Below are 19,546 nucleotides of genomic sequence, written 5' to 3'. Positions count from 1 at the left end.
TTAATATGTTTCCAGTCTCTTAATCCTTCATTTGCTAATAAACTTGAGTTACCATGAGATGTAAACAACTTACAACAAAAACAATACACCTTATCAACATGCTTTGAGTAAACTAACCATCTTCTATCATCAATCTCTCCATTACACAACTTTCTAAAATAATGCTTATATGCAAAATGCCTTTTAGTATTTTCATCAATAGGATACTTAAGATCCAACTCTCATTTTGGTCCTTTTTCAATCAACAAATCTCTTGTTTTATTATCAAGATTATTCCAGTTTCTAGGATCATAGATATCAAAAGGTGGAATTAATTGCTCATCAATATTCAAATTACCAATATTAGAGGGATTTGACACATCATCATGAGGTTCATTCACTATATCATCTAATCTATCACTATCATTTAAGTGATCACTAGGATCCACACTAGGATTCACACTAGTAGTGTTTCTTCTTTGAACAAACTTATCCAAAGCTCCTCTCTGTGTTTTCACAAATTCTTCATCTTTCTTTTTTCTTTTTCTTTTTTCACATCCAGATACCATGTTAAAAAGAAGAAATAATGTCACCTGAAATTTGTGTAGAACAGCTGAACGGATAAAAGAAAAGACTTGAAAGCCTACACCAAATCTCCAATACGAGCTAGAAAAGTCACTCACCTAGTCACATAGAACATAGAAGAATGTTAGAAAAGTTTTGACAACATAAATTATTTGGATCTAATACAACACAATTTATACAAACATAACCAAACAATTAATCGGTTAAAATTTACCTCAAATTTCAAAATGGAATTGAACTAGGAATTGCTGAGGAAAATCTGGTTAAAAGAAAGAGGATTAATTGGTTTTGGACTTTTGGGAAGCGATCGGAATCTGATCGTCACGACTCACGATGGCAGATGAGTTACCAAAAGTGGTTGTATCGTTTGTTTCAAAAGGGGGAAACATGTCTCAAGATGGGAAACACATCTTTTGCCTTTTGTGAAAAAACTAGGTTAAATGAATGGGCCTCTTTGATTAAAAGAATAGAGATGAATTTTAATCAATTATAGATCTTTTATGGACTATGGATGGGCCTGCGGTACAAACCAAATGTCCAAAATAAATCAAATGGACCCCTAAATATAATTTTTTTTTTTTGAACACTGAACCCCTAAAAAAAATTGGTCCCCTAAATATTGTGGTCCCCCGGCCACCGTCTCTCTCACCGTACCTTTAAGCCGGGGCTGCATGTACCTAGGTTATCTCCAACCTAGAGTTCTAAGGAGGGTTTTAGTGGTGAAGAAAAAGAAAATCAGATTATTAAACAAAAAATGATAAGAGAGCCTCTTATATAGCATACTCGTTTATGGTATAACTGCCGGTACGTGTCAAGGATTCCTTGGCCGAACAAAAAAATAGAAGAAGCGAAAAAGTTTTGTGGCGACAATCAAATTTTCTTTCTTTCTTTCTTTCTTTCATCTCTCTCTCGATGGAAGTCCATAATTGACAAAGGAATGAGAAGGAATCGCTATGGAATCAGAGGAGATTGGGGTCGGAGGAGATCCGAAGCGGAGGAGATTGTATTCCTCTCTGGGATTCCGATGGATTCACAGCAACCATTGCTGATGCTCTAAATCCTAGCCCTGGTTCCCCTCTTCGCAAACTGTAATCGAGATTCTTCCCTTGATCTTGATTTTGTCTTTCCGCCTCAATGCTCTATTTTAACACTTGTAATCTCTTGCGCAGAGAAGAACAGATCCAGCTTCCTTTGGATAAGTATGGCGTCCGAGATGATGTCGGAACCACGGCATTATTGTTCACTTCGTCGACGAAAATGGTGTTTATCAGGTCTTTCCTCTAAGCAACTATGGTTTCAGTAGGAATTTAGCGGCTTTCTCGTAGAGATCAGTGTTTTCTAGTTTAATTTGAGTTCTAATTTCTTCTATTCGATATTACATGGTGGAGCTGCTCTATTATACGGTACCTGTTTTGTTTGTCCTTAGAACTGAAATTTTATTTCGTGCTACACTAGTTTAGCTGAAGAGTAGTGGTGCCCTGGCCTTACGAGTGTTGATTCTTGTTAGACATGAAACTATTACTGGGATAAGTGATATGATGGTTGATTCTTTTGGATTTGAAACTGTTACTGGGATTTGTGTTCATTTCTCCCCTTCACTAGTTGATTGCTTCTTCGATTGTATTACACTAAACTAAAGCTAGAGCCTTATGAGGTGATTAGGTCAGAATGCTGAAAGTTCTTTGACGGTCCAATTTTGGCTATCAGATTTTCATATTAATTCATTATTATCAGAGGACTAAATATAAGTTTGCATCTTCAATGTAGAGACTAACAGAGTTGAGCACTTGAGCTTTGTCTGGCTCATGTATCAAGTTATAACTGTTTGTTACTTTTAGTTGGTTGTTCCAGCGGTGAAGTCACCTTGTGGGAAGTTAGATCTAGGGAGAAGGTTGTCACAGAGCCTTTCAAGATATGGAATATGGAAGCTTGTTGTGTGAACTTCCAGGTTGGTCTTTCACCTTTTCTCAAAACTGGGATTGAGAATCTCATCGCGTTTCTTTTCATATATTATCAATTGGGTCGTATACTTATGATATAACTAGAATGTGGACAACGTAAGAAGCTTTGTTCTGATACATGCTTCAATGAATGTTCTGTTCTATGAAAAGAAGTTTAAGCATTACACCATCAGCCTTTTATGTGATGATGACATCTTCACCTTGTCAATTTGCCAGGGTTCTATTGTCAAGGACCCATCAATATCTGTTAGTCGTGTATCATGGAGTCCAGATGGAAATTTGATTGGTACGCTATTTGAAGATCATCAAGCATATCTTTTCAATTGGATACAATGTTTGAATCTGATTCCTTTTTCTCATGTACAGGGGTTGCGTTTACTAAACATCTGATCCATATATATGCTTACCATGGATCTGAATTACGTCAACACCTAGAGCCATGCCTATTCCCTTTTCTATAGGTTAACATTTTTATGGAATCTGCAAAAAGTGAATAAATAGTTTGTATAGATGGAATCTGCAGAAAGTGAATATATCTTCTCATACAATTTTGTAAACATATATGTCAAATGTAATAATTTCATATTCTAGTTTAAATTTTTTATTTTCAAAAAAAAAAAATCAAATTAAGAGACTCAAAATTAAAACCCACTATTGGAGAGAAAAATTTTAATTAAGATTCTTAAAATTCTTATTCTACTAAAAATACATAATATATTAATTAAAAATTTTAAGAGGCTCAAAAATATAACCCCATTGGGATTGCCCTTAATACTTACTATCAAAGTCAAAGGGCATACATGGTCCAAAAGTCTCCGTTTTAAAATCAAAACAGAGTAGAAAAACTCTTGTCCCTCCTATTTTATGAGAAACAAAGTAAGTATTTCTGTAACGATCTGCTCCCTCGGTACCCGCGGTACATGATATGGTACGTACGCGGTACGGCAATCAGTGCCGAGAAGTGCCGAGAGTGGTACGACAATTAGTGCCGAGAAGTGCCGAGAGCAGTACGACAATTAGTGCCGAGAAGTGCCGAGAGCGGTACGGCAATCAGTGCCGAGAAATACCGAGAGCGGTACGACAATCAGTGCCGAGAGTGGTACGGCAACCAGTGCCGATAAATGCCGATAGCGATACGGTAACCAGTGCCAATACAGATCGAAAGCGGTACGAACCTCGGAACGAGGACAGAACGAATCATGGTCCGTAAAGGACGATGGCCATGGATCGATAGTCATTGGGACTTGGATAAAATAGAGAGTTTGAGACTACTGAAGTAGTGAACAGATGTTTGAACTAAAGAAAAGGAAGTCCTTGGCTTACCTTGTAGATGATGCAAGCATGCAAGTTTCTACATGAAAATGGGAAGATTTCGGTACTTAGTCGGAGTGACAGTCCGAGTGATAGTGGGAGTGAAAGTCCTAGTGATGATGATAGTGATAGTGAAGTAGGACTATCCGGAAATGGTCGCATCAGTGAACGATGGATCGGGCCGATGGACGAGGATGGACCGATTAGATTATGGGCCGATGGGTGGCCCAGGAACTCGGAATCTTGCGGAGATTTAAGCCGACTCACAGGAAAGGAAACCCGAGAGAAATGGAAACTCGCAGAAAAGGCAAATGTTGGGCGGATAAGGATGGATGTGAAAAATATGGAAGTTGGGGGACGATAGGGTTTATCGTTTTGGGGCAACTCAAGGCGGTTTAGTCGACCCTATATAAAGGATAGAACCCTTAGAGAAATTATCTAGAATTCGCATAAGACCTTTTAGCCGCCGAGAGAGAAGAGTTTCCATCAAGCTTGACCGAGAATTTCCTAAGTCTAGATCGAGAGAAGAACGGTAAGTCTTCCTCCACCTTGATCTGTCGATAGTTATGGTTCATACATCGGTGGTTAACGATGTAGCTCTGTCCGTGTAGAAGCGGGGATCAGAATTGGGCATAGGGATCGAGAGATTAATACCGTAGGTCGAAACCGAAGGTGAGTGCGTGACTGTGGCCGAGTTCTATGGTCGATCTCTTGACCGATGGTTATTAGTCTTGATTGCTTGCTTGTCTTGTTAATGTTTATATTGCAATATTTCGGAAGTTGGTCTAAACGATTTGGACAGCTATCCCATGGTTCTTTTGACATGCATGACTTGACTGAACTAACCTATGTTGGATTGAGATTATTGAACTGAGCCTAGTGAGACGGGATGACCGCTCCACTAAGCAAACTTGTTTGCTTACGCCTCCTTTTTATGGACGCAGAAAAAGAAAGGTCTGGTGATCAGGATTTTAGTGGCTGACCAGCTCGTGTGACGGAGGCAAGGGAGAAAGAAGATGGTGGTTTGGGATAGTTTTATTATGGCTTGTTATTTTACGGATTGTATCGTTATCATGCATGAGTGTTAAGGATATTTGAATCTTTAATTTAATGAACGCGTATTTTTAAGTTATGGAACCTGTTATATATGTCCGCTGTTGCAAATTGTTAAACGAACAAGTAGAAAATTAATAGACCCTAAGAAAAAAATTTATCGGCCTGTACAGATTTTTAGGATCGGGATCTTACAATTTCCCTTTATGGACACGCCTCTTTGAGAACCCAATATACAACAACGGTTACAAGTCACATTCCTCCACGAATTAGACTTCAAAAATCTTATATAATAGAAGAAAATTTAGTTTCTATTTTTTTTTTTTTTACATTTGGCATTCTTAATACCCAGTGTCATCTTCTTTTCGCTTAATTATTATCCATGTTTCTAGTTATCCAATTCACATTAATTTACTACATTTTATTTACCATTATTCACATAAATTAATTAATAAATTTTCCATCTCTTTATTTCTCAGTAGTATTTTTCATTCTTCTTTTATTTTGTATTGTCTAACTTAAATTTTGTAAATTAAAGTGGGTTTTGATATTGTAAACTTGAACACTGAAAGTTGATATTTAGTATAGAGACAATTTGCTAATACAATAGCACTTCTAAAATTATAATTTTATTATTATTATCTATGTTCGTTGTTTTAGACAAAAGATATCTTACCTCAGAGATTTATCTTTTGCGTTTTTTTTTTGTTGTTGAAAAATGTCATTGAAAACACTGTTTGAGTGTAAAATAAACTATCTAATGATTAAAATGTTAAGTAAATTATATAAATAATAATATGTTACTTCGAACAACAAAAATAACACAAGTTTTACCAACCTGTTTGTGTTCCATGGTAATTTATAGGTAGGTGTTGTTGGAAACAGATGTCCTCCCGTTCATATGCTGATTGCAGGTGTTATTGACTTCGCAACTTATAATCCATTAGTTAAGGGTGTCAAAAAAAGAACTTATAATTAATTAGTGAAGGGTGTCAAAATAAGTAATCCAATTCAACTTAATTCATTACCTAATGAGTTTTAGACCAAGACCCCATTCCTCCGAAAATAAAGAAAAAGCCGGTTAACCCATGGATATAGATATCACTAAACAATAACAATTTGTTGCAAAAGCTACCAGTTTCTATATAAAGATTACAAATGTAAACATAAAGCTAGATTCTATAAAAAATGTGCTAACCTATTAAAGTTCGTGGAAAAATATAGATCTGAACTATATAATGTTCAATTATATTGATGTGAGACACTAAATGAAAAAATCCTGATGTGAGACACTAAATGAAAAATCAAGCTTAAACTGCTGACACATATATACCATACCATTCGTTAGGATTACAGCTTCACAGAATCACAGACCACACATGTTTCACATGGCTTCTCTGTCCTACTATAGAAACTTGTCATCATAAGGACAGAGAAGCCATGTGATGGTTTGATACCACGTCTTCTTTTGATTTTTTATGTATGGTTTGAATTTTACGTAGAAACTTTCTCAACAGTGACATCAACGGAACATGAAAATATCTCCGACGATAACAAGGACCCTCTTTAATTGTATTAGACCCTAACGAAACCCCACGAAATTGATGGTGTCTTTTTTGGATCTTATCAAGCACTAGGCTAGCCGATAGCTCTATAGATTAAGGGAATCATGCAATTCATTATTAAAAAAAAAACTATAAGTAAACTCATAAAAAAATAAGTTGGTTTTATATTTTCCCGTCAAAGAGGTTGTGATCACAACATTTATCATACATACATAGTTTACCAAATAAAGCTACATTACCTCATAGTTCATATCATACTACTATCCTCTATACAATATTACGGAAGTACATAACATTTTTTCGTAAACTATATAATATTTATATGTTGATTACAAAATAGGTTATAAATTAAATATAGGTTGGTTACAAATAAAGGTTATAGATTAATTTGTCAATTTGTGGACTATATGAATACACTTAAAAATATCCCAATGAATCCTTTTAAAGAGAATATCCCAATGAATTATAGAATTTACAAGAATAAAATCTTTATTATTCCATGTATTGTTACATCATATATATAGCTAGACATAAAAATATACTGTTAGGCATAAAAAAGAATAAAATCTTAGTAATTAATCACATTTAATCGTGATTTCCGAGATCTTATTGTGCAGTTCAAAATAAAATCTTACTCAACATTGTGCTAGATCTCTATTCACTGAAATACATATTCATATATAAAAAAATGACATTGTGCTAGAATATAGCACGGGTTGAAATTTTTTTTGTCTATTTTGTAATTTTTATTCAAAACAAAGTTTTTTTGGATGGAATACTATGCTATGAAATCAATGTTGAATATGACTTACGAAGATAACATCTATTTTGTAAGATATATTCACAAAAATTAAAAAGAAATAAAATAATCACATATACAATGTTTTGAATAAAAGTTACAAAATAAACAAAAGAAATTTCAACGTGTCATATTCTAGTACTATATATACGTGTAAAAATAAAGGTACGTTCTCATTATCTCATACCTCAAACACAATAACCACCATGATTCTTTTCTTAAGTACTCCCCAATTTTCTCTCGTCTCTTTCGCCCTTGCAATCGTTGGTTACATTTTTTGCAGAAAAAAATCGAGTAAATGTGAAGTTAACAGCTCAACCATCCCTGAGCCATTGGGAGCGTTGCCTCTATTCGGCCACCTCCATCTTCTGCGCGGTAAAGAACTCATTTGCAAGAAATTAGCTGCCATGTCCGACAAACTCGGTCCTATCTTTTCACTCAAGTTAGGGTTCTATAAGCTGGTTGTAGCCAGCGACCCAAAAACGGTGAAAGATTGTTTCACCACCAACGACTTGGCTCTAGCAACCAGACCCAATATAGCCTTTGGTCGGTATGTAGGCTACAACAATGCAATTATGGCGCTGGCTCCCTATGGAGAATATTGGCGTGAGTTACGTAAGATTGCCACCGTCCATCTATTCTCAAACCAGAGTATAGAGATGCTTGGCCATGTTCGTTCTTCGGAAGTAAACACGTTCATCAAACACTTATACGAAAAGAGTGGTAGTACGTCCACGGTGAATATTGACATGTTATTCGAGTTTTTGACCTTCAATATAATCCATAGGAAGATGGTCGGGAAGAGGATTGGATTCGGTGAAGTGAAGAGCGAGGAATGGCGTTATAAGGAGGCAATGAAGCGCAGCGAGTACTTAGCTGTGGTTCCTATGATAGGCGACGTTATTCCATGGCTGGGTTGGTTGGATTTCGCAAAAATTTCTCAAATGAAGAGAACGTTTAAGGAGCTTGACGTAGTCATCACCAAGTGGCTCCAAGAACATCTCAAGAAGAGATCAAGAAATGAGAAGGATGGAGAAAGGACAATCATGGATCTACTGCTCGACATCTTACCAGAAGATGTTGTGATATGTGGACATGTACACGATGTCATTGTGAAGGCAACAATTTTGGTAGGCATAGTTTCACCACTCTCGTTAATTAGGATATATGATAATAGTCTCATTTATGACTTAACTCACACATTACTAATTTGGATTTGAAATGAACGTCTACCAACATGAATGTTCTGTTTCTTGTTGTAGGTTCTTACAGTAACAGGATCAGACAGCACATCCATTACTCTAACATGGGCGGTATCGCTGCTACTCAACAATCCAGCTACTTTAAAAGCAGCACAAGAAGAAATTGACAGTTGTGTCGGGAAAGGTAGATGGGTTGAGGAATCTGACATACCAAACCTCAAGTACTTACAAGCTATTGTTAAGGAAACTCACCGGCTTTACCCACCGGCTCCTCTTACAGGTCACAAATCAAGTTTTCTTAATTGCCCCTCTAATTATTACATAACCTTGTTAACCTTGCAAAATCGTAAACCTATTTGGTTATACAAAATGATGAATGCTCAGGAATCCGCGAAGCAAGTGAAGATTGTTTCGTGGGAGGATACCGTGTTGAAAAAGGCACACGCTTGCTCGTCAACATTTGGAAACTTCATAGGGATCCCAAGATTTGGCCTGACCCAAAAATATTTAAGCCTGAGAGGTTCATGGAGGAGAAATCACAATGTGGAAAGAGCGACTTTGAGTACATTCCTTTTAGTTCAGGAAGAAGGTCGTGTCCAGGGATCAATCTTGGTCTGAGAGTTGTTCACATCGTGTTGGCTAAGTTGCTTCAGGGGTTTGAGTTACGCAAAGCATCTGGTGAACCATTAGATATGGCTGAAGGGCCTGGTTTAGCTTTGCCAAAGATTAACCCGGTCGAAGTCGTTGTAATGCCTCGACTCAATCCTGAGTTGTACTGTTCACTCTAAAGTCTAAACCATTTGTGTTACGTGTACTACTAATTATTATGAACTTCTTGTGACCATTCCTTTCTGATTTTACAAATGTATTATATAGTATGGACGGTTTAACGACCAATCAATCAGAGACATATGGTTGTAAATCCCCACGTACACAAATTTATTTATCAACACAATTCTTATTTTAAAAAAAAACTGGATTGTAATGTTTTTTTTACTATATGGTAAATATATGTACTTCACTACAAAAAAAAACTGTATTTGACCTCGTTTATTATTGACTGTAGCGTCATTACTAAAGTAACTTTAAAAAAAAATAACGTCGGCTTAAAAACTGTTTTAAATTTTAAGATTGTACTAGGTTTTAACCGCGGTACTATATTTTTAAAAGTAAAATAAAAATATAATTTTTTAGTAGATTAACTATATATATGACTAATGTTTTTTAAATTTTAAATAGATATCCCTTATATCTATATTATTTAGGTTTACTGGTTTAAAAATTTAGGTTTACCAGTTTAAATTGTTAAATTCAGAATATAACATGTGGTATACCATAATACTGTTTGTTTATTTTACATAATCGTAATTTAATAAACTTAATTAGATATGCATAATATTGCCGATGATATTAACAAAATAATGAACTGATGATTTACTAACAATCAATGAAATAATTTTCAGTTTATAATAATACCCAAATTCATCCCGCTAGATATCCAAACACAATTTTTGTTCTTTGCTTAAGTACAACATGCACGTTTTTCAAAATCCAAATAACGAAAAATGCAAAAAAATACATTACCAAAAATCTAGCTAATCAAGTAAACATTATCTTCAAAATATATTAATTTTAGAATTGTTTACATATGATTCAGAAATAAGTTATGAAATATGATAATTCTTTTTATTTTACATTTTTTTTGCAGATAAAACGGACAACGTAAAGATTTCTTTGGGATTTGCATATACATTTTTATTGTTAGCATTAAATATTGTAATGAAGTAAGGAGATATTTTAGGAAATATTTAGGAATTTTACAAAACAAATATTTAATGAGATATTGTAATTAGTTGTTGATTGATTAAGGAGATATTTTAAGAATTTTTGTTCTGCACAAAATCTTGGTTTTAAATATTTTTGTTCTAGATTTTCACCCGCAGTATACCGCGGAGCAATATTTTCTTGACCGAAAACTTTTAAATTTGAAGTTATAATTGTTTGTTGATTTTATTCAGTGTTTAAAATCATTTAATTGTATTTAGATTGTTAATTTTAGGATTTAATATGTGATTTATTGCATGACATTTTTGTTTACATAAGCGTAATTTAATTAAAAAATTTAATATTCTAATATTGCTGATGTTAATAAAATAATAATAAGATAAACACCAAATTAATAGTATTTATATATATATATATCAACCCAAATCTGTCCTGCTATATAACCATGATATTCAAAACTAAAATTATTCTAAAACAATTCTTTTGGCATAAGCATTTAATTTAGTATTTACTTAAATTACTTTAGTAACCCACAAGATAATTTTTACATTTACATGTTACATTTTTATTTTTAATTTAGTAAATGCATTTAAAACATGAAATTACACACTATAGGATCTGGTAGATCAAATGAACCATCTAAATGTCTTTACGTTGGCGTACATTAGTTTACATAGTCTTACTTTACAGAGTTTACTCTAAGTGAGTTTTATTAACTCTAAGTATATAAGAGCCTTTAATGATAATGGTTAGATAGTGATTCTAATCTATATTAACATTTGAAAAATACTTAGGTTCACTCTTAGGGTGAACATTCTTATTCACTTCTTCCTTTTCAACCAATCAAAATCTTCTATACATTATCTTGTTTAAAAAAGTAAGTTAAAATTAAATTAAAAAGCAAAACAGATTAAAGAAACAAATTTTGTATATTTTTTTTAATGAAAGTTAAATATTGGCTTGGTTTAGATTTACAATTAGAATGAAATGATGTATCGGTTTGGGTTTACAAATAAGATGATGAGGGTTTAGATTTTACAATTCAAACAAAATTATATGTCAGTTTGGGTTTACAAATAAAATGGTTAGGGTTTAGATTTTACAATTAAAAACAAATTATATGTCAGTTTGGGTTTACAAATAAAATGGTTAGGGTTTAGATTTTACAATTAAAAACAAATTATATGTCAGTTTGGGTTTACAAATAAAATGGTTAGGGTTTAGATTTTACAATTAAAAACAAATTATATGTCAGTTTGGGTTTACAAATAAAATGGTTAGGGTTTAGATTTTACAATTAAAAACAAATTATATGTCAGTTTGGGTTTACAAATAAAATGGTTAGGGTTTAGATTTTACAATTAAAAACAAATTATATGTCAGTTTGGGTTTACAAATGAGATGGTTAGAGTTTAGATTTTACAATTAGAACGAAATTATATGTCGATTTGGGTTTACAAATGAGATGGTTAGGGTTTAGATTTTACAATTAGAATGAAATTATATGTTGGTTTAGTTTACAAATAAGATGGTTAGGGTTTAGATTTTAAAATTATAATGAAATTATATATCGGTTTGAGTTTATAAATAAGCGGTTTAAGATTTTAATTTTATAATAATATATACAGATTTTGTTTCCTTATTTTATAAGGAGGTGAATGAATATGTTCTTAAATGTATTATGACATGTCATATTCTCATTGGCTAAAATAAGTAGAAGTTAACAAAGGGGTTCACCTTAGGAGTGAACCCAAGAGTTGTTCTTAACATTTTCACAGCAATTTTTTGAAAAAAAACTTTGGAGTTCTAAACAAAAAATCCTATGTCATTGGCAATTATTATGCTTTCACATATTTAGCAACAAAAAATCAAGTCAACCATTTTCCTTTATCAGAACCCTATAAATCAGTTTGAAATCAATTTTGTATATGCATCATTATTACTCACCACATCCAATTCCGAAATTAATTTTCTCCTTAAATCTCTATATGCAAAACCAAAAAAAAGAAACAAATTAAAGTCTCAAAAAATATGAACAGATAAATTTGGTATATTCCTAATAATCAGAAATTTTGCGAATATTTAATTCCTAATTAGTAGCATTAACCGTCAAATCTATTCGTGCAAAAGTTAAAATGTTCAACCTAATTAGATCCTATAAATTACCTAGCCCCTTATTGCAAGTTAGCATCACCAACAATATCAAACATACGGCTTAATTGTTTTGTCAAACACCCTTTCTCTTCACATTTAGCATCTTGTATATTGTTTTACTCATGACTAACCACCATCTGTATTCTCATGTTTATATTTTTCGTTAACTAATATGCATTATATGCTAATTATTTTGTTGATATATTAGATACATATAATTCAATATCACCCACTTATAAACAACTTTTGATAGAATTTTTAAATTTCTCTTTTATTATCATTTTTATATTATTAACTAATTTTTTACAGCATGTTACTGTTTAAAATATGTTATCCAATGGGGAAAGAGAAAGACATTTGAGCTCTATAATACATACATGTCGATACTAATCAAGTCTATATGAGATTCTTATGCATTTTTTTTTTCAAAAGACAACAAAATAACTAATGTCACCAAGGGAAAAACTAACACATGTTTTTGACAGTAACATTATCTTTTCTAAAATAATATTTTTTATATTTCGCTTGGTTTGTTATTTTTAATATATTTTAACATCATTTAAAAAATTTCAAAGTATGATTATTGATATAATTAGAATTACTAAAAACTTAAAATATTATGTGTATATGTGAACTTATAAATGTTAAACATGTTATAAAACGGGGTTATATTGCAGAATGTATTATAAGGTTAGACGATTTACATTAATATTAGTATAAATTTTAAAAATAGCATTAATCCCACGCTTGAACACGGGTTAAATCTTCATCTTATTTGTTTTGTTAAAGTTGATTTATTATGATTATATAAAACAAATTGTACCATGTGTAAAATTCTAGAATTGATAATAAAAAAAAATTACAATTTTAAACATTAAACAAAACAAACAATATTAACAAAAAAAAAACAAATGTAAAAATTTAAAATTTTAGCTACATAAAATCTAGTTGTTTAGGAAAGTTGCGATTAGGTGGGGGATTAATTGTTTAAAAAATCGGGAAGCTAATAACATAAGAATTGTCAATCCAAAAAACATAAAATATGATAAATATTTTGTTATTCTTAAAAGTAATAGTTTGATGCTAATGGACTTGGGCCTTTATAAGAGAGAGAAATATAATCAAATTATATTTATAAATTAAAATAAAAAAATATTTAATGCTAATTGTATGATTTTAAATAGGTTTGATTCAAGTTGCATGGAAACGGAAACGGATACGCGGAAACGAAACGTTTCGAAAACGGGTAACGGTTTTTTTCAAAAATTAGGAAATAGAAACGTTTTGGAAACGTATGTACATATACATATACATATATATATATATATATATAATAAAACACCAAACATAAAAACCATATCAAAAAGTTTCAATAAATAAAACTTCAAATATAAATATTAAATAGTTGAATTAAAACACTAATAATATTATATATTTATATCTATAATGAAGTTTTATATTTTAAAAATATTTATTTATTAAGTTTCAAATTAAAAAAGAAGTTTTCGTCGTGTTTCCAAAACGGAAATGTAGTTTACATCGTGTTTCCAAACAGAAATTTCTAGGAATCGTGTTTTTGTGCCTTGTTTCCAAGTTTCCACGAGTTTCTGTTTCCGAAACATTTCGGAAACGGGAAACACACCTCGAAAAGAGTTTCTATGCAACATAGGGTTTGACCTTGCGGATTTATTTCATAAATGTCTCCAAAAATGTATATATAGATGACGTTAAAAAGCGACGTATACTTTTACATCAGATAAGTTGCGTCGGTTTTATTATCTGCTTTTGTAACACTGCTCTGACCTGAAATCATATCCAAATTCTAAAATTAGATATTCATAGTACATTATAATGAAAAGATGTAGATGTTGGTCGTTTGATACAATATATGGTTTTTTGAAACCGACGTTACCATAGATGTTAACACATTTATTTTTTGATACAATAGATGTTGCTTTATGAAGAATGTCAAATGCTGCTTGATGAATTATGTTGTTAAGCTCTATATCTCCACCATTTTCATTTACCTGTAAAAATTATGAAATGTGTTACCTACATGTCTCTTCTTCCATAATACAATTCCAGTTACAAAATGGAGTCAAGCAAATACACTAGAGCTTTAAGAGATGAACTTCATAAAGTTTTTTTTTTTTTTGGACAAACAAGCATTTCATTAAACTAAAACCTCAAAGACGGATATTCATACAAATTACAAGCAAAAGAGTACATGAAAGGTAAAGATAGAGACAATGTAGTGCTTACCCTAGTGGGTAAATTATATGCTACAGCCATAAGGGGGTTTTTTTAATTACTTAAGGTCAAACAGAAAATCAGTTTCCACCTTTTAGCCACCAGCTAAATTTTAGACAAATATACCCTTAAACCAAATCATATACCCTTAAGTCAGTTTAGTTAGCTACAGTATTTTTACTTTGCTGTTAAATAAAAAAAAATACAGGAGAGAGAAGAATATAAAAAAATTTATTTTCTTTTGTTTTCTATTTTTTCTCTTTAAACTTTTCTAATAAATTTTGTTTTTTTTTTGTAATTTAAGTACATTTTAATTTTCTCTATCTTTTAAGTTCCATTTTTCTATGTTTTTAAATTATATATCTATATTTTTAATTCTTAATCTTGTTGTTTAAAACAGTTTTAAATATTATCATTACCATGTACGCACATAGTTATGATTTTTGTTCATATGTACGTACACATAAAAATAATTTGTATACATGTTAACATTTTTATATGTTTGTTTACAAATAAAACATTCAAAACATGTACATCACGAGTTATTTTAATGTACGTACATATGAACACACAAGTTGTTTACAAACAAGACATTCAAAACATGTACGTACACGTTCAATCTTGTGATGACAATCATCATTAAAGTGAACTATGTCATTCAATCTTGTTTGAGACTAATTAGGGAGATAAGTGAAACAATAACACATAAATATATGTATAACTAAAAGGTGCAATATCACATTCTCTCACCATATTCTCACAATTACAAATAAGCCCACCGTTGAACATAGTCATAGAGGTGTCAAACCCACCGTTGAACATAGTTATAGAAGTGTCAAAAATATAAGCTATGCATGTTGCAGTATGGTGTACGTACATAAGTTTTTTTGTTTAATGTATGTTGTAGTTTGGTGTACGTACATAACGTTCTTTTGCTTAGTGTACGTCCATAAATCCGTTTTAATGAAGGACAATATTGTAATTTTTTAGTCATCTTCAACTTATCTTCTTCTGCAACCCTAGCTAATATTGTCGTTTTTGTTCACCGGAAATTTTCTCCTGTTCTTCTTCTCACCAGAGTTCTACACACCCATACAGAAATTTCCTCCTCTTTTCCTCACCGGATTTCTACACACCAAAACTCACCAAAAATTTCCTCCACTTCTTCTTCTCGCTGGAATTATACACACTCAAACTCATTGAATCTTCTAACACATCCAAACACACCGGAATTGTACACATTCAACTCGCCGGAATTTTACACACCTAAACTCGCCGGAATTTTACACACCCAAACTCGCCAAATTAAGTAGCCTAACTATTAATTTTACCCAAGTTCCCTAATTTTTACTTGGTGAGATGGTGAACTTCATGTTCTTTTCTCTCTATTTCTAGTTTTCTTAAGGATTAATTACACCCAATATTTGATTATTTTTGTTGTATAGAAACTAAACAATTAAAATGGTCTGCTAACTAAACTAAAAACTGGTTATCTACTTATAAGGGCATTTTTGTTAGTTTTTGGTTAGTGACTATTTCATGAAAAATCCATATGAGTATATGACTTTGTCATTTGGTGAAAGAAAATGTTTACTTAGGGTGATATGTGAAAATTTCTTTTATAAAAAGGGCACTTGCCCACAGCCACATTTTATATGTTTGTTTTTTAGGCACTTGCCCTTTATAAAAATGACATACAAAAAGAGGTATTTTTGAAAAATCCCTTGATTTTTAGGCCATATTATTAAAAATATTTTGTTGATTTAGTAGGTTTAAGTTGTTTTACATATGTATTTTGCTTGAAATATTCATGTCATTAACTCATTATATACATTGAGACCCTTAATTTTGTATTGCCGCTCATTTATTCTCTTACGTTATATTTAGGTTTAGTTAAAAATTATGATTTAACTAAATTAATTAGGCCACATCTTTTTTACTGGATAGAGACTCCATGAATCTTCCCAAGAGATGCAACAACTTTGACGAAAGGATGGAAGATATGATGAACTTCATAAAGTTTTGTTAATAGAAAGATGAGATTTTAGATAAATGATAAAAAAAAAAAGAACTAATTGGTAACCGGCGCAAATGATTGAGACGGTTTCTTAAGTGACGCAAAAGTACTTCTCTAGTTAAAAGTGTAACGTCGATTTACTAATTGATTTTAATATACCAAGGTTAATCGGCGTGTTTTAAGAGATTCACTAGTAAATTACACAACTTACAACCGTACATAGTGGAGAATAAACCGACTCAAAAAAATTATTATGAATAAAATTAGAGAATTTATTATAAATACCTTTTTTAATATATCTCTTTTCAAAAATATCCTTTTTGAAATTTTTTTTTTTATCCTCTTTTACACAATTACAATATGTTAAATTAATACTTAAAATTGAAATTATTATTTAAGATCTAAAATTTGTTTATATATATATATATATATATATATATTTTAATTCAAATTTGCTTTTATTTGATATAAAAATATGTTTTACTCAGAAATATTTAATCTTGGCAGAAATTTTTTTGATAAAATATAATTGTTTATGGCAATATGACTTATTGTGATTCTAGAAATCAAATCCATATCTTTTATCTTTCACAATATTTTTTACAGAAATAAAAATTAAGAAAATTTATAAGTATTTAACAATATTTAGTTGTCTCCAATTAACAACAAAGATGTAATACAAAAATGAAATTATGCTGGTGAAACAATATATTAAACTTCTTTATAAAACAACAAAGTGAATGTGTTATTCTAGTTAATCAGTTCTCTTGTATTATTAAAATATTTTCATCGCAATTTATATTACACTAGGATTTACTCCGTGGTATACCACGGGTCAATTATTTTTAAAGTTTGTTTATATATAATTTAAATGATTTTGTATTATAGGTAAATAGAGTTTATTTGATTTCGAGTATGAATGTTATAGTGTTATATATATATTTTATAATTGTTTTATTTGAATACTTAGTTGTATGTGTTATTGAAATTGGGAAAAATTATAGAGAAGGTAAAATATCAAAAATGTTGGATTTTTCTGGTATATTAAAACAAAACACAGGGTAAATTGATATAAAGTAGTGTTTATTTTAAATTCTTTAGTCCAACTTTAAAATTTTTGTTTGAATTTGGTACATAAATGTGAAGTTTGCATAGTTTTATAATTTAATATAATGTGGATAAATTTATTTTTTAATGTATTTTAGATTTTTTATTTTAGAAACATTTGTAATCGTATAACATTTGCATAGTTTTATACTATAACTTTTTATTTTCGGATTGGGCTTCGTAATGGTTTGGGCTGTATTCATTTTTTTTTGGTTGAGTTTGTAAGTTTCCTTATGTTTTATACTTGTGTTAAATTTACTTATGTTAATTCCTGAATCATGCTATTTGTTTACATCAAAGAAAGCAAAAGCATGTTCCTTTTCTTTTAAATAACGTTAATCAAGAAGTTTCAAAATTTGTGATTTGAGAGTTGTTAATTACAATTTGGTAACCTAAAAACCTCAATTTGTGTGGGAATTTCAATTTCGACTCGATCATAGATGGCGTTTAGATTCAGCTTTGAATCATTTTCTATTTAATCTATATGTTTCCTAAACTAACTCTTTGTTTAGGCATTTCCTGCAATAACTTTATATAAACTTTTTTCTACTATTAGTTAGATATAAAATATTGCGAGCAGATGCAAAAGAACATTATTCTAAATTCACTTTGTTCATGCTTTGTAGATGTCACTTGTATATAGAAACACTTCAAGGAAATGGAGATGGAGTATTTTTCCTGACGAAGGTTCTTTTTTATCATCTTACTTGATTTATAGCGGAATATTATACGCATTGTGTTTCTTGCAAGAATGGTGATAGAAGGGTGAGGCCATCATAGGGAGTCTTTATATCATTAAGAATTGAAATTATAAAAAAAAATCAATGGAGTGTATTAAAAGTAAACCAATATTAACGAACAAATGAAAGTAAACTTACGACTTAGTTTTCACATCAACTAAGGGTTGTATTGAATTTGATATTTTAGGAGATTTTGGAGTATTCTTAAATCTACTGTTATTTAATTGGTGATTTTTAAAAATCACCTGAAATCCTCTGTTATTGGATGTGAAATTTATAAAAATCATTTATAATCTCTTGTTATTCAATCAATAATTTATAATTCTCATCTCAAATCTACTGTTATTTAAAAAATCACAATTATTTTTAAAAAAGCTACTGAGTGGGATTGTAAGAAATTTTTCTATCATTTTTAGTTAAAGCATATGACTTGCAAAATCACACTTTTGAAGGTGAAACTTTGGAAAAACAATTTCTTTTAAAAGAGATTGACACATACTTGAAATTTTTTAATAAGAGCAACTCTCTTTCTCACTCTTCTCTCTTCGCTGGAAAACACAGAAAAAAAAAAGCAACTCTCTGATTCGCTGGAAAACACAAAAAAAAAAAGCATAATAAAAAGAAAAAAAAACAAGAAGCGAAGAAGAAGCAAAGAAGCACTGATAAATCTCTGCAACTCAACAAATTCGTTAGCTATGGCATCTTTGTCTTCGTTAGTCTCCAAATCGGACGGTGAATTGGATGAACTGCTCGTTCCTCTTACCATATCTTCTCTGCCTTCTCAATCTCCCCTTCTTCGTAACAAGGCAAGTTTGAGATTTACAACTAATTTCAAATTATAGAGTTATACAAAGGTTTGGTTCATCTTATTTGTTTTGTTGTTGGGTTTTCTTTTGCTTTTTGATATGGTGGAAATGAGAGGAAAGTATTTTGGAAATGCATACAGGGGAGATCCAGGAGTGCCACATGCTGAACGTATTTTGGTGTTTCGTGTTTGGTCTCTCTCTCTCTCTCTCTCAATGTTTTTTTTTTTTTTTT

At 31.1% G+C, this 19,546-nt stretch overlaps 2 protein-coding genes across 2 annotated transcripts; both read left to right on the top strand.

Moving 5' to 3' along the window:
- On the top strand, positions 1,216 to 3,122 carry LOC104790013 (topless-related protein 2-like). Its single transcript, XM_010515704.2, has 5 exons — positions 1,216 to 1,652; positions 1,734 to 1,835; positions 2,403 to 2,512; positions 2,742 to 2,811; positions 2,892 to 3,122. Exons 2-5 carry the CDS (start codon positions 1,766 to 1,768, stop codon positions 2,984 to 2,986), a joined length of 345 nt encoding a protein of 114 aa, XP_010514006.1. The 5' UTR covers positions 1,216 to 1,652; positions 1,734 to 1,765; the 3' UTR covers positions 2,987 to 3,122.
- Positions 7,422 to 9,377, top strand: LOC104789998 (cytochrome P450 82G1). Its single transcript, XM_010515687.2, has 3 exons — positions 7,422 to 8,383; positions 8,516 to 8,735; positions 8,840 to 9,377. Exons 1-3 carry the CDS (start codon positions 7,460 to 7,462, stop codon positions 9,241 to 9,243), a joined length of 1,548 nt encoding a protein of 515 aa, XP_010513989.1. The 5' UTR covers positions 7,422 to 7,459; the 3' UTR covers positions 9,244 to 9,377.

This window comes from Camelina sativa, chromosome 1, assembly GCF_000633955.1.
Source record: "Camelina sativa cultivar DH55 chromosome 1, Cs, whole genome shotgun sequence".
NCBI lineage: Eukaryota > Viridiplantae > Streptophyta > Magnoliopsida > Brassicales > Brassicaceae > Camelina > Camelina sativa.
Note: the sequence above shows the minus strand (reverse complement) of the source record. Positions and strands in the feature narration are given on the sequence as shown.